At 34.9% G+C, this 15,000-nt stretch overlaps 1 protein-coding gene and 1 long non-coding RNA gene across 2 annotated transcripts in view; one reads left to right on the top strand and one right to left on the bottom strand.

The window, feature by feature from the left end:
• Window positions 1–15,000, bottom strand: part of LOC119584806 (zinc finger MYM-type protein 4-like) — a gene marked incomplete in the record, with an annotated part of 39,347 nt that overhangs the window by 22,484 nt on the left and 1,863 nt on the right. The window contains 8 exon segments of the mRNA XM_037933449.1: window positions 8,556–8,638; window positions 9,308–9,570; window positions 9,725–9,828; window positions 10,004–10,158; window positions 10,567–10,765; window positions 11,389–11,603; window positions 11,784–12,021; window positions 13,031–14,536. Of these exon segments, the coding sequence (XP_037789377.1) occupies window positions 8,556–8,638; window positions 9,308–9,570; window positions 9,725–9,828; window positions 10,004–10,158; window positions 10,567–10,765; window positions 11,389–11,603; window positions 11,784–12,021; window positions 13,031–14,521 (2,748 nt within the window).
• LOC119584531 lies at window positions 2,397–4,987 on the top strand. The gene is made up of 3 exons (XR_005229824.1): window positions 2,397–2,622; window positions 3,292–3,398; window positions 4,112–4,987. It is a non-coding gene; the product is annotated as an uncharacterized LOC119584531 (long non-coding RNA).

Genomic DNA, 15,000 nt, shown 5'->3' on the forward strand with positions numbered 1-15,000 from the left:
CCTCCCCTTTCTCTGTGGGCCACCGTGTGTGAGTTTCGTGTCAAAAAGAAGCTAAACAGGCAGTGCAGGGCTTCATCTGCTCGCAGGAGTGCAAGACCAGGTGGAGAAAACCTCCCACTACCAAATTTTGGGGAGAAGCCGCGGCTCTTTTCGAGAAGCTGGGGCGGCATTGTGGGAAAGGATTTGGGGACCCTACCGGGGAGCAACCAGTTCTCATGGAGACACAGAGTTTTTTGCTCACAGGGCCCCTGGTAGAGGCACTTTTTTTCCCCTGCTTTTGTTTTTTGTGATGCGGGAATTTCTTTGGATTTCAGGGCCGGATTTGATTGCTTGTTTTTGCTTATAATGTTTATGTTGCATAGCATCAAGTGCTTAGAAATTACGCTTTAATATTGTTTTTTACTTCATTATTTCCCCATCACAGCCTTCACTTGAATGGCGCGGGAAAGTGTACATTCCCCCAAAGAGAGGGGAAACCTTCCTTTATTAAAAAGTACTGTGTGAGATTTGGCTCCGACACCCCTTTTTCCCCTCAAACACGTGTTTGGGAGTGTTAAAAAGACCAAAATAAAGGGTGTGCTGCTACGCCAGAAGAATTAGCCCCGGTCAAAAAGTTCCCTTCCACAGCGAAAAAGGGTGAGGAACCTTTTTTAAGGAGGTTTGGACTTCAAAAAGTATTTTTGTTTTGTGTTTTTTGTTTCCCCCTTGGGCTCCACAACACTTAGTCACCAAGGTCATTAGTAGCCCTCATCTGAATTCACCAGAAAAATTTTTTTTTTCTCTCTCTTTCTTCTGAAGCCTTGTTTTCCCTTTTTGTAAAACAAAATTTAGGAATACAATATTAAAAACGGAAAATAGTAAAAAAAAAATAAAAAACATGAAAAGGAGATTTCTCTCTCTCTTCCCCCTTTTCCCCTTTCTCTTCTCTTCTTCTCTCTCTCTCTCTCTCTGTGTCTATCTCCCCCCTCTCTCTCTCCTCTCTCTCCCCCTCTCCCCTCTTCTCTTCTCTCTCTCTCTCTTCTCTCTCTCTTCTCCTCTCTTCCTCTCTTCTTCTCTCTTCTCTCCCCCGTCTCTCTCTTTTCCTCTCTCTCTCTCTCAAGAATTGTAGCAGTAACATCCCCCAAAATTCTAGAGGAAAACATACTTTTAGTAAAAGTCTAAATTAGGTCTTTTTATATTAACCCCCCCCCCCATATCCTAGGTTTTTTATTTTATTTATACCTACTCTTCTTTGATTCCGGAGTATTCAGCACCAAAAGCCCAAAGCGGACCCGAGGAGGGACATTGGCCGCAGAACTACAATGAAAACCTCCCTGACCCTTTTTCCAGACTCCCGGATGAAACGTTCGATTCCTTTTTAACGGAGAGCCCCAACCCGCTTTTGTCTGATCCCTCCTGAATGTCACAAAAAGTGAATAAAGTAAAAAAAACTGGGGAGTGCTATGGGCAAAAGTAGGGGATGGGGAAAAAAAAGGGGGATTTATATTTTTTGATTATACAGTATAGGTTAAAAAGTTGGGGTGCTCGGCAGAAGAGAAGGGTTTGGTGAGCAAAATGTAAAAAGATGTTTTTATTTACAGATTATCGTGTATAGATGACCCAATAAAGCATACTAAACCCCCCCTTGATATTGTTGTTTCAATTTTTTTATATACATCTTTTTTTTGAATTTTTTAAAAAAAAAAGAAAATTATATGTTTACTCAACACTTATTAGATAGATGACAGATAGAAGGGGAAATATAGACTTTAAATGTATATACATATACACATATTTTTAAAAAGAATGCACTGTACACATATCCCCTTTCCAGTTGGTGCTGCCTAGTTTTTGTGTAATAATGCAGGGAGGGAGCCATTTCCCCCTACCCGGGGGGCACACTAAAGTATTCTGCTCTGACTCCTGGTAAAAGTTTTCTCCTCTCGCACGAAGTAGTGTCTTGACACTGTAAGGTATGTTTGGGTTTTTTGCAAAATTTTTTGGAAAGGGAAAGTTTAAATTTCCTTTTCTTTTTGGTTGTAAGTCAAATTTTTTAATGTTATAATCTATGGGTTTTCAGTGAATTCCTGTGAATGTAAGGGGAAAAATTTAATTGAATATTGTCTTTTCCCTTTTTAGGTTTAAAAAAAATAACTTTATATGAAATAGACAAATTGATGGGATTTCCTAACTGTTTTTTGCTCTTAAAATTTTTTGAAAATTTTACCAAGACCAAGGGGTTCCAAGACAATTGCTTAAATATTTTATCAATTAAGGAAAAAAGTGTAGTGTATTGATGAGCTAGTAATGGGGGAAAGCTATTTTTTATTTCCAAATTTGGGCTTTTACCAAATTAATATTTTTGTTCCACGTGTTTTCAGGAAATCCATAGGGATGGGACGTCCACCACGCGCAGAAAATTCCACAAACACCACAACTACCACAACCACCACCAGCTCGGACACCTCAGTCACTTCGTGTAACATGTGTTCTGCAGTGGCCAAGGCACAATACCACATGGTCATGTCTGACAATACCTTACGGAGCTTTTGCCGATACTCGTGTGCGACAAAATTCAAGTCCATTTTTGGATTCCAAGTGACGGAGTGCAGACCACAAATAGGCAAACTACAGTCAAGTCAGGTACACTCATCATGAGTATTGGGTAATGTTAAATATATTCTCCTATTTTTGTCTGTCCAGGTTTGTTGCAACGACGTGGTCACATGGCTGAAAAGCCATTGTTCTCAACCTGTAAGGTTTTATCTTTATTATGTATTTATGATGTGATAGGGACCATTAACCATAAGTTGTAGCTCAGTGTGTCATGCTCTACAATAAGACCTTATGATATAATTGTTCACATATACTCAAATCTTGTCAATATATTGGGCATATGTTTTTGCCAGTGAAATTAGCCTCCAGTTAGATTGGTGTTGAGCAGAAAATTTAGCCATGACCTGCTGGCATATAGCTGTTTACAGCATCATAAAACAATGTATTTCACTTAGTTTATGTCTATATCTGATCTAAGTGGTAGAGGGGATATCCAAGCAAAATCCTGTCGTATTATAATTTTTTTTTACGTATTTATATTTCATGGTAGTTCCTCCAAGTTTGGTTTCCTATAAGGAAATTATTTGTTTTAAAGCTTTGCAGAAAAAGGCAATTTTCTTTATTTTAAACCCCATTGCTGTTAGGGGTGGCATGTACCTATTTGCTATGTCTGTTGTGATTTTAGTTTATTTACTGTCATTGACTTTTTATGCAGTTTTTTTTATTTATTAATTTATTTTATATTTGCTTCTCCAGGACATAAGCCATCTACTCCAGTAACCAGTGATGCATCCCAGACAACTGACAGCATTAGCCAAGCTAAACAAAAGTCAGCCACAGAGTCAACGCAAGATACATTGAATGTAAGTTCTTTTCTTTGATATATTTTCCCTCATGATGCTACATGTCATAAAGTGCCTTCTCGTTATAGCAAAGAAGTTCATAGAAAATAAGATAACACAAGGTTTGCTGTGAAAAATGGTGTCCCAATACTTTGTAATTATATTTTATCTCAACCACATGTCAGTCAGCTACTCAGTTAACAGTGGGCCAGAGATTTTCACAACTGCTCTACTTCCATGCTCTTTAGCATACTCCATTCCCTGTCGCTTAAAATTATCTTTAAAAGTGTTTCTTTTGCTGTGTTGCCATTGTCAGAGTGATTGCCAAAGTTATTAGAAACAGATGAGGATAAACAGTACCAGGGTGGTACAGAATCACTTATTAACCATATATATTTCACTTAGAGAATAAAAAGACATTTGTTAAAGGATTTATTAAGTGTGTCATGCACTTAAGGGAATCTGAGCTTTTGACAATTTTTTTTCTCTTAAGATATTTTATATCGGGTTCAGCCAGTACAGCAAGTAATCACTACAAAATACAATTAATTTTGAATGGACCTGTCTTGAGAATATCTGGCTTTGGAATATCTTTCATGAATTGGTATTTCTTGTCAAAAGGTAGTTGATGCATAGACTAGAACATGACTATTAGGTTATATATCATAACAGAATTATAGTAGCAAGTAAGATTTATATATGTGGAGAATAAACACTCTTTCGGTATCCACCAGGGAAGTGCTCAGCCCAAGGCACAGCTCCCTCCCGTATGTATTGCAATGCTTTCAATTTTGATTGTTTTTTCTGTGCTGTGATGTCACTTTATCCTTATTTTTTTATATGATTAGTGTTAAATAGCCTGTCCCATATTTTAATCCAATAATTGAACCCTTCGTGGCCTGATTAACATGTCACGTCAGTATTAAGAATTGGCTTGTGGCCAGTAACACTGGATTGTTACTTTACATTGGCAGTTCCTCCATTTGTCCCGTTTTTGTATTGCAAGTATGACTTTGGACACCTAAATGTTTGAAACAATTGAAAATTTTCCTTCAGTTTAGGTCCCAAAGGGTGCAGTGTCATGTCATGATGTGATGCCATTAATGACTTGGTCCAGCATAGCCATGGCTTGATAATATGCCATCTGCATTTAATGGGTTAAGGAGGATAGTTGTTTGATTATGATTTAAGAGAACAAGGTCATTGGCAAAGTATCAGTGATATGTAGATTGTAAGAGCAATTTTGTGAAGGATTTTCTTTTGGTCATGCATGTCTTTTGTTTGGTGTAGATGGAGAATCTCTATTATTTCAAAAATGATATGTTAATAACCCCCTGATCTTTGGGCATGTGCTTTTGAATATGAATGTATATTGTTCTTGATGATGTATTTATTTTGCATTTGGTTTTTGTTATTAGGCACATATGAAAATATGTTTGAAGCTTTTTTTCTTTTCTTTTTTAATTAATCAGTTTATGATAACAATAATGATTGGTACTATTGTGATAAGTATTAGCAATGATATCAGAAGGATTTACTTATGCCTTTGTGAAGTTATTTATGTTTTTTTGTGGCTGCTGTGTCATTAATGGATGTGACCCTACATATAGATGTGTTTTATATTGGTATCCTGCTTATTATAGACTTTCTGAAAATTGGGGAAATTTCCCTTTATATATGCATCAGTTATTCTCTGGTCTTGGAATGTTCTCAAGAGCTTTCTGCCAATGGGGGGGGGGGGGGGTAAAAAAAAAAAAAAAAAAAAATAATATATATTATATATATATATATATATATATATAATATATTATTATTTTATTATTTATTAAAATTAAGAAAAAACTAGGAGTGAAGAATATCAATAGGGACATATTTTTGACCTTGCCGTGAGCCATATAGTGAATTGTAGAGTTTTTACATTCCCATGAAAATTACAGGCAGTATTTCCTTTGAAATTTATTTGTATAATTTGAAAAAGGCTTTTAAACAATTAAGCATTGGGTTTGGGGTGGATTTTTTTGGTACCCCGTTTTTGTTTTTAAGGGGGACCCATTTTCCCCGAATACCAAAAAATCTTGGTTTTCTTTTAATTTAAAATTTTTCCTTGATTTTTTATTTTTTTTTTTTTTTAAATATTTTTTTCTTTTTTTTTTTTTTTTTGTTTATATAAAATATATTTTATTATTTTATGTTAATATATAATTTTTTTAAATATTTTATTTTTTTTTTTTTTTTTAGTAAAATATATTATAATTAAATTTTAAAAATTTATATTTTTAATTTTAAAATTTTTAAAATTTTTTAAAAGTATTACCTTTTAAAATTTTAATTTTTTAATAAAATAAAAAAAAAAATTAAAAAATTATAAAATTATTTTATATAATAATAATAAATAAAATTTTAAAATTTTTTAATATATTAATATAAAAAAAATAATTATATAAATATTTTAAAAAATTTTTATATAATAAAATTTTTTTTTTTACTCAAAAAAAATTTTTTATATTTTTATAAAATTATTTTTTTTAATAATTAAAAAAATTTTAAATTTTAAAAACTTTAAAAAATCCTTTTTTTAATTTTTTAAAAAAGAAACACAAAACCAAAAACAAAAACCCAACAAAACCCCCCCAAAAAAACTATATAGAAAAATTTATTTTTAAATAATTTAAATAAAATTTTTAAAAAGGAAAAAGAAAGAAAAGGATAAAAAAAAAATTTTAAAAATTAAAAAGTAAAAATGAGAATTATTATAATAATAAATAAATAAAAAAAAAAAAAAAAAAAAAAAAATTTTAAATAAATTTTTTTTTTTTTAAAATTAAATTTTAAACAAATTAAATAAAAAAAAAATATATATATATAAATTTATTTAAAAAAATTAAAAATTAATTTAAAATAACAATATAATATTATATTATTAATAAATAAAAAAAAAAATAAATTTTTTAAAATATTTTTTATAATTAAATTAATAAAGTAAAAAAATTTTTTTCAAAAATATAATTAAAAAAAGAAAAAAAAAAAAATTTTTTTTTAAAATATTTTTATATTTATATATATAAATATATTATTTATTATATATATATAAAATCAAATTAAATTTTAAAAAAAAAAGGGGAAACGGTTGTAGGTAAACCCTGCTGTTTTCCTTTGGTGACTGAGTTCTTGGGGAGCCATCATGTATAACCAATTAAAAAACTAATCCAATTGACAAGCAAAGGACATCCCATCCCCTAACAGAAAGGGTTTAAATAAAAGTAAAATTCCCCTTTTCGCAACAATACAAAAAAAATTTTCATATAGGAAATACTGCCTTAGCATTCTTTCATGGAATGTAAACAACTCTACATAATTTCACCTATTATGCTCACTGGGCAAGTCAAAAATATGTCCCTATTGATATTCTTCACTCCTAGTTTTTTTTTTTTATATATATATATATATATATATATATATATATATTTATATAATATATAAATTATATATATAATATATTTTTTTTTTTTTTTTTTTTTTTTTTACACCCCCCCCCCCCCCCCATTTGGCAAAAAGCTCTGAACTTTCCCAAAGACCAGAAAAATAACTGATCATTTCATGGAATTTCAATTTCAGTAAGTCTATAATAATGCTTATGATACCATAATAACATCATCTACCTATGTAGGGTCACATCCATTAATGCCAGCCCCCACAAAAAACATAAATAACTTCACAAAGGCATAAGTAAATCCTTCTGATATCATTGCTAATACTTATCACAATAGTACCAATCATTATTTTTTTTATAAACTGTTAAATTAAAAAAAAAACAAAAAAAAAGCTTAAAACTATTTTCTATGTCCTAATAAAAAAAAAAAATGCAAAAAAACATCATCAAAAACCATATACTTCTATTCAAAAGCACATCCCCAAAAGATCAGGGGTTATTAACAATCTTTTTGAAATATAGGATTCTCCATCTACACCAAAAAAAAAACATCATACAAAAAAAAACCTTCAAAAAATTGCTTTTACAATCTACATATCACTGATTTTTTGCCAATGACCTTTTTCCCTTTAAATCATAATCAACAACATCCCCCTTTAAACCCTTTAAAATGCAGATGGATATTATCAACCCAGGCTATGCTGGCCAAGTTTAATGGCATCAATCATGACAGACCCTGCCCCCTTTGGACCTAAACTGAGGAAAAATTTTAAATTTTTCAAACTTTTTGGGTTCCCAAAGTCTACTTGAATTCAAAATGGACAAATGGGGAACTGCCATGTAAAAGTAAAAAATCCATGTTATGGCCACAAGCCAAATTTTTAATACTGAAGTGACTGTTTAAACAGCCACAAGGGTTCAATTATTGGATTAAAAAAGGGACAGGCTTTTAAAACTAATAAAAAAAAAATAAGGGTAAATGACATCACAGCACAGAAAAAAAATCAAAAATTAAAACATTGCAAACATACGGAGGAGCGTGCCTTGGGGTGAGCAATTCCCGGTGGTACCGAAAGAGTGTTTATTCTCCACATATTAAACTTACTTGCTTTCTATAATTTGTTATGTATATAACCATAGTCAGTTTATCTATGCATCAAAATATTTTACAAGAAAAACCAATTCATGAAAGTTTCCAAAACCTATTCTCAAGACAGGTCCTTCAAAATTTTAAATTTTATTTTTTTGTGATTACTTGTGTACTGGGGAACCCGATATAAAATATCTTAAGAGAAAAAAAAAATTTTCAAAAACTCAGATTCCCTTTAAGTGCATGACCATTAAAAAATCCTTTACAAAAGTCTTTTTATTCTCTAAGGAAAAATTTTAAAGGTTAAAAAGTGTTCTGTACCACCCTGGTTGTTTTTCCCCACTGTTTTTAATAATTTGGCAATCACTCTGAAATGGCAACCAGAAAAAAAACCTTTAAAGATAAATTTTTTAAACGCAGGGGTGGAGTATGTAAAGAGCAGGAAATAAGCATTTTGAAAATCTCTGCCATGTTAAATGAGTACTGCTGTGTGGTGGATAAAAATAATTACAAAGTATTGGGACACCCTTTTTCACGCAAACTTGTGTTTCTTTTTTTTATGAACTTTTTTGCTATAAGAAAAGGCCCCTTTTTTACATGTAGCATCATGAGGGAAAAAATATCAAAGAAAAAAACTTTCTTAATGACTTTCCTTTCTTGTGGCTGACTTTTGTTTAGCTTGGCTAATGCTGTCAGTTGTCTGGGATGCATCACTGGTTACTGGAGTAGATGGCTTATGTCCTGGAGAAGCAAATATAAAATAAATTAATAAATAAAACAACTGCATAATAAGTCAATGACAGTAAATAAACTAAAATCACAACAGACATAGCAAATAGGTACATGCCACCCCTAACAGCAATGGGTTAATATAAGATAAAATTGCCTTTTTCTGCAAATCTAATACAAATAATTTTCCTTATAGGAAACCAAACTTGGAGGAACTACCATAAAATATAAATACGTAAAAAAAAATTATAATACGACAGGATTATGCTTGGATATCCCCTCTACCACTTAGATCAGATATAGACATAAACTAAGTGAAATACATTGTTTTTATGATGCTGTAAACAGCTATATGTCAGCAGGTCATGGCTAAATTTTCTGCTCAACACCAATCTAACTGGAGGCTAATTTCACTGGCAAAAACATATGCCCAATATATTGACAAGATTTGAGTATATGTGAACAATTATATCATAAGGTCTTATTGTAGAGCATGACACACTGAGCTACAACTTATGGTTAATGGTCCCTATCACATCATAAATACATAATAAAGATAAAACCTTACAGGTTGAGAACAATGGCTTTTCAGCCATGTGGACCACGTCGTTGCAACAAACCTGGACAGACAAAAATAGGAGAATATATTTAACATTACCCAATACTCACTGATGAGTGTACCTGACTTGACTGTAGTTTGCCTATTTGTGGTCTGCACTCCGTCCACTTGGAATCCAAAAATGGACTTGAATTTTGTCGCACACGAGTATCGGCAAAAGCTCCGTAAGGTATTGTCAGACATGACCATGTGGTATTGTGCCTTGGCCACTGCAGAACACATGTTACACGAAGTGACTGAGGTGTCCGAGCTGGTGGTGGTTGTGGTAGTTGTGGTGTTTGTGGAATTTTCTGCGGTGGTGGACGTCCCACTCCCTATGGATTTCCTGAAAACACGTGGAACAAAAATATATACATTGGTAAAAGCCCTAAAATTTGGCAATACAAAATAGCTTTCCACCATTACTAGCTACATCAATACACTACACTTTTTTTCCTTAAATTGATAAAAATAGTTAAGACAATTGTCTTGGAACTTACCTTGGTCTCTGGTCAAATTTCAAACAATTTAATGAGCAATAAAAACAGTCTAGGAAATCCTCATCAATTTGTCTATGTATCATATCAAAGTTATATTTTTTAACCTGAAAAGGAAAGACAATATTCAATTAAAATTCTTGCCCTTACACTTCACACTGGAATTCACTGTAAAACCCATAGATTATAACACTTAATAAACATATTGACTTACAACCAAAAATGAAAAAGGAAAGTTAACTTTTCCCTTTCCAGAAAATATTTGCATAAACCCAAACATACCTTACATGTGTCACAGACTACTATCTTTCGTGCCGAGAGGATGAAAACATTTACACAGGAGTCAGAGCAGAATACTCTTAGTTGATGTCCCCCATGGTAGAGGTAATGGCATACCTCCTCTGCATTCATTACACGAAAACATAGGCAGCACGCAACTGGAACAGGTAATCATGTGTACAGTGCATTCTCTTCTAAAGATATATGTGTATAAGTATATACATATATAAATGTCTATATCTATACCTATCTATCTGTCTATCTATCTAATAAGTGTTGAGTAAACATATGAATTTCTTTTTTTGTTAAAATTCAAATTAAATGATGTATATAAAAAAAATTGTAACAATCAATATACAAGGGGGGATTATGTATGCTTTATTAGGTCATCTATATGCATCGATAAGATCTGTCAATAAATAACATCTATTTACATCTTGCATCACCTAACTTCCATCTCTTCTGTCCAGAGCACCAAACTTTTTACACCTATTACTGTATAATCACAAAATATAAATAACCCCTATTATTTTCACCATCCTCCTACTTTTGTCCATAGCACTCACCAGCTTTTACTTTATTCACGTATTTGTAGACATTCAGGCAGGGATCAGAGCAGAGCTGGTGTGGCTCTCCGTTCAAAAGGAACTCGTAACGATTCACTCCTGGAGTCTGGCAAACGGTACAGGGGAGGTTTTCATTGTAGTTCTGCTGGCCAATGTCCCTCCTCTGGGTCCGCTTTAGGCATTTGGTGCTGCAATACTCCTGGAATCAAAGAAGAGTAGGTATAGGAATAAAATAAAAAACACTAGGATATGGGGGGAGGGGGTAATATAAATGGAAGACCTTCAATTTATTGACTTTTACTCAAAAGTATGTATTCCTCTAGAACTTCCTTTGGGATGTTACTGCTACAACTTCTTGAGAGAGAGAGAGAGAGAAAGAGAGAGACAGGGGAGAGAGAGAGAGAGAGAGAGAGAGAGGAGAGAGAGAGAGAGAGAGAGAGAGAGAGAGAGAGAGAGGGAGAGAGGGAGAGAGGGAGAGAGGGAGAGAGAGAGAGAGAGAGAGAGAGAGAGAGAGAGAGAGAGAGAGAGAGAGAGAGAGAGAGAGAGAGAGAGAGAGAAATCTCTCATTTCATGTGTTTATCCTTTTTTACTATTTTCTCAAGATTTTAATATTTGTTATTCCTAAATTTTGTTTTACAAAAATGGAAACAAGAGCTTCAGAGAGAAAGAGAGAGAAAAAAAAACTTTTGTCTGGTGAATTCAGATGAGGGCTACTAATAGACCTTGGTGACTAAGTGCTTGTGGAGCCATCAATGTGTAAACAAAATTCACAAAACAAAACTACATTTTTGAAGTCCAAACCTCCTTAAAAAGGTTCCTCACCTTATTCGCTGTGGAGGTAACTTTCTCGACCTTGTCTAAGTTCTTCTGGCAGTAGCAGCACACCTTGATTTTGGTCTTGTAACACTCCAAGCACGTGTTTGAGCAAAACTGGTGGATGTCGGAGCCAAATCTCACACAGTACTTTCCAATAAAGAGAATGCGTACTCTCTCTTGGCAAGTGTGACACTTTCCAGCGACTTCATTCAAGTGCAAGGCTGTGATGGGGGAAATAATGAAGTAAATACAATATATAAAGCAGTAATTTCTAATGCACTTGATGCTATGCAACTATAACACATTCACTAAGCAAAAACAAGCAATCAAATCACAGGCCCTGAAATCCAAAGAAATCCAGCATCACAAAATCAAAAGCAGGGAAAACAGATGCCTCTTACTCAGGCAGCTCTGTGAGCAAAACTCTCGTGTCTCCCATGAGAACTGGTTGCTCCGGCTTAGGGTGCTCAAGTCCTTGCCACACATGCCGCACAGCTTCTCGAAAATGAGCCGCGGCTTCTCCACAATGTGGTCAGATGGGAGGTTCTCTATCCACCTGGTCTTGCACTCCTGCGAGCAGATGAAGCCATGCACTGCCTGCTTCAGCTTCTTCTTGACACGAAACTCACACACGGTGGCCTACAGAGAAAGGGTGAGGAAGAGTACACTCAATTGTTTTTTTTTTTTTTTTTTTTTTTCCTGAATTTGCAAAACTCAGAAGTGAAGTGTAATATTATATAATGGCCTAAGTTTCTAAAAAACATTATAATGATAGAATATGAACAAGACAGACAGACAGACAGACAGACAGACAGAAGAGAGAGAGAGAGAGAGAGAGAGAGAGAGAGAGAGAGAGAGAGAGAGAGAGAGAGAGAGAGAGAGAGAGAAGAAAAGAGAGAAGAGAAAGAGAAAAGAGAGACGAGAAAGAGAAGAGAGAGACAGAGAAGAGAGGAAGAGAGAGGAAGAGACAGAGAGAAAAGAGAGAGAGAGGAGGAGAGAGAGAGAAGAGGAGAAGAGAGAGAGACAGAGAAGAGAGAAAGAGAAGAGAAGAGAGAGAGAAAGAGAAGAGAGAGAAGAGAGAGGGATGGAGAGAGACTACAGAGACGAGACAAGATGCATAACAGAGCAAAGAGGAAAAATCAAAGGAAAAGGAGACTCGAAGAAAAGAAATAAAGGTAAATTCAAGAACAATAGAGAGAGAAGAGACAGGAGAAAGGAGAAAAAGGAGAGGGAGAGGAAGAAGGGGGGGGGAGGATAAATAGTGAGCTAGACAAAGCATTAACATAGATGCTCTAATGTAAACATTTATCTAAATACTCTGTGATCAACATTTAGCGACCTCCTGAAAGAAAATTAAATTAAATGTGTTCTACATCATTCACAGAATTCTCATATTATTCATAAAATGAATATAACACAAATAAAATTCCAGTAAAAATAAAATAGCGAAGAATTCTGGAGGGAAAAAAAAAGGGGGGGGGGAATAAATACTGTATTCTTTCACATTTAATAAACCATCAGATTGTAATAATGTAACTATTCAGATCTAAAGAAGTCAGATACAAAAAGTAGCACTAATGAAATTAATGAAAATATGTACATTTAAAAACATATAAAGAACAAAAGCATAGAATGCCTTCCTACTCACCGACACAGCGCTACTGAGTCTGATTTTAGGCCCAACTGAATCGCCGTCGGCACCATCCTCCTTCCCTGCATCTTTTTCGGCCAGGCTCTCAGAATTAACAATTTTTATTCCACCGACCGACGAGTCATCACCTTCCTTTCCTGGCTCATCACTGTGGTCATTGTTTAGCTGCTTTTCTAAGTCCTTCTCCGGCGAGCTGAGGCTCTTGTCCTGGTTAGGGTCTTCGGGACTCATGGGGTCCATCAGCGTGGTCACCGACGAGATCTGGATGTTGCAAAAGGCATCCCGGTCCTCATCGGTCGATAGCCCCGTGATGCTGTCCTCGCCCCCAACCACATTCGATATCCTCAGCTGCAGGCCCCCCATTTCTGCTGGACCTATGATCTCCCCGTGCTCAAGGATCTCACCAATCGCAGGTCCATCTGCCAAAGGTGTGGCCACCGAGATGGTTGATTCGGTCGAGTTATCATCGCTTCTCACCTCTTGCGTCTCCTTTTCAACGAGAGAGGCTAGAGATCTTAGTTTAATCCCCTTGTTATTGCTGTCCAAACACTGGTCATCAGAGATGGCGTCTTTTTCACAAACTTTTTCTTCCTCCTCTTTATCCACCTCTGCTTCTTCATCATTAGCCAAGTCCACAACTTCAGCTGGCTTTTTGTACACTTCAAGTTCAATTATTTCTTCCTCCACATCTTCATCTTTCTTTTCCTGAGTGTTCGCTGATTCCTCACTCCCTGCATCTACCTCCATCACCTCATTCCTTTGACTATCCTCATTACTCTCATCTCCCTTGGTGTCCCCAGCATCCTCTTTAGAGCTATTCCCCACCTCATCTCCATTTGCGTTCCCACTACACGAGTCTTCTTTCTGTAAATCCATGGACTGACTATCACTCACATCTACCCAAGAAGTCACTTCTTTACTGTCTTCGAGATTTCCTTTGTCACCAGTACTTTCGTCTTTTTCAAGTTCACATTCCATGAGGCTAAGACTGTAATCCCCTTTATTTTCTCCACTTTCTTCATTCTCTGCGTCTCCCTCACCACACTCATTATCATCATCATCATCATCTTTCTCCTTATTCTCTAGTAATGGGTCTACTCCACACTCCATTTCCTGCTCCTTCTCTGGTTCCCTTTCATGCACTGTCACATTATCTATGTCTTTCTGACAGCTCTCCTCCAATGCGCTGTCCCCGTCAACATGCGCTTCATCGCTCTCACAGTTTTCTTTCACTTCCTCACTTGCGTCTTTATCCTCCTCAATTGCATCTTTATCCCCCTCACTTTTCTCTTCCCCTTCTGCTCCTTCTTCGCTCTCATCTCCTTTCTCCGCTTCCTCAATTTCGTCTCCTTTCTTTGTTTCATCACTTGAATCTCCTCCCTCTTGCGCTCCCTCACTCGACTCTCCGGTATCAGGTTCCTTCAAGCCCTCCCCCAAAGGATTCTCTGCATCGTCCGTCTCCATGCTCTCTACTTCTGGCTTGTCCATTATGTGCTGCGACTTCTGCAAAACGGATTTCAACTTTTAGTGCTCTTTTAATAACAGAAGAAGGTTCTGATCTTTAAAAAATCTCTCCTGTGTGAAAAATACAAGGAATTCATTGTCACAAATGTAGAAAAAGTTCATGATGTAGACGCATCCCACACTCTTCAACTATACCTCTATAAGAAATAAATGTATTTCTACTTGAATATCTCCCTAGCAAAGCTGAATATAAAAACCATCTATTGTATAATATTTCTGTTTACTCTTTCAGGCCTATATCCCAAAACTATCCTTTTAATTATAACACTTAACAACTACACTCTAAAAATAAAGAGAAATAATATATCTAAATTCTGTAGCGTCTTAACTGAACTTGTGAAATGAAAATCAACTATAAAATTTGCGACTACCTATTAATGTTATTAGTTATGCAGTAATCCTCAAATGAGAGAAGGGAATATTAATTTACATTATCGGCTTAA

This window comes from Penaeus monodon, chromosome 18 (assembly GCF_015228065.2).
Source record: "Penaeus monodon isolate SGIC_2016 chromosome 18, NSTDA_Pmon_1, whole genome shotgun sequence".
Classification (NCBI taxonomy): Eukaryota; Metazoa; Arthropoda; class Malacostraca; order Decapoda; family Penaeidae; genus Penaeus; species Penaeus monodon.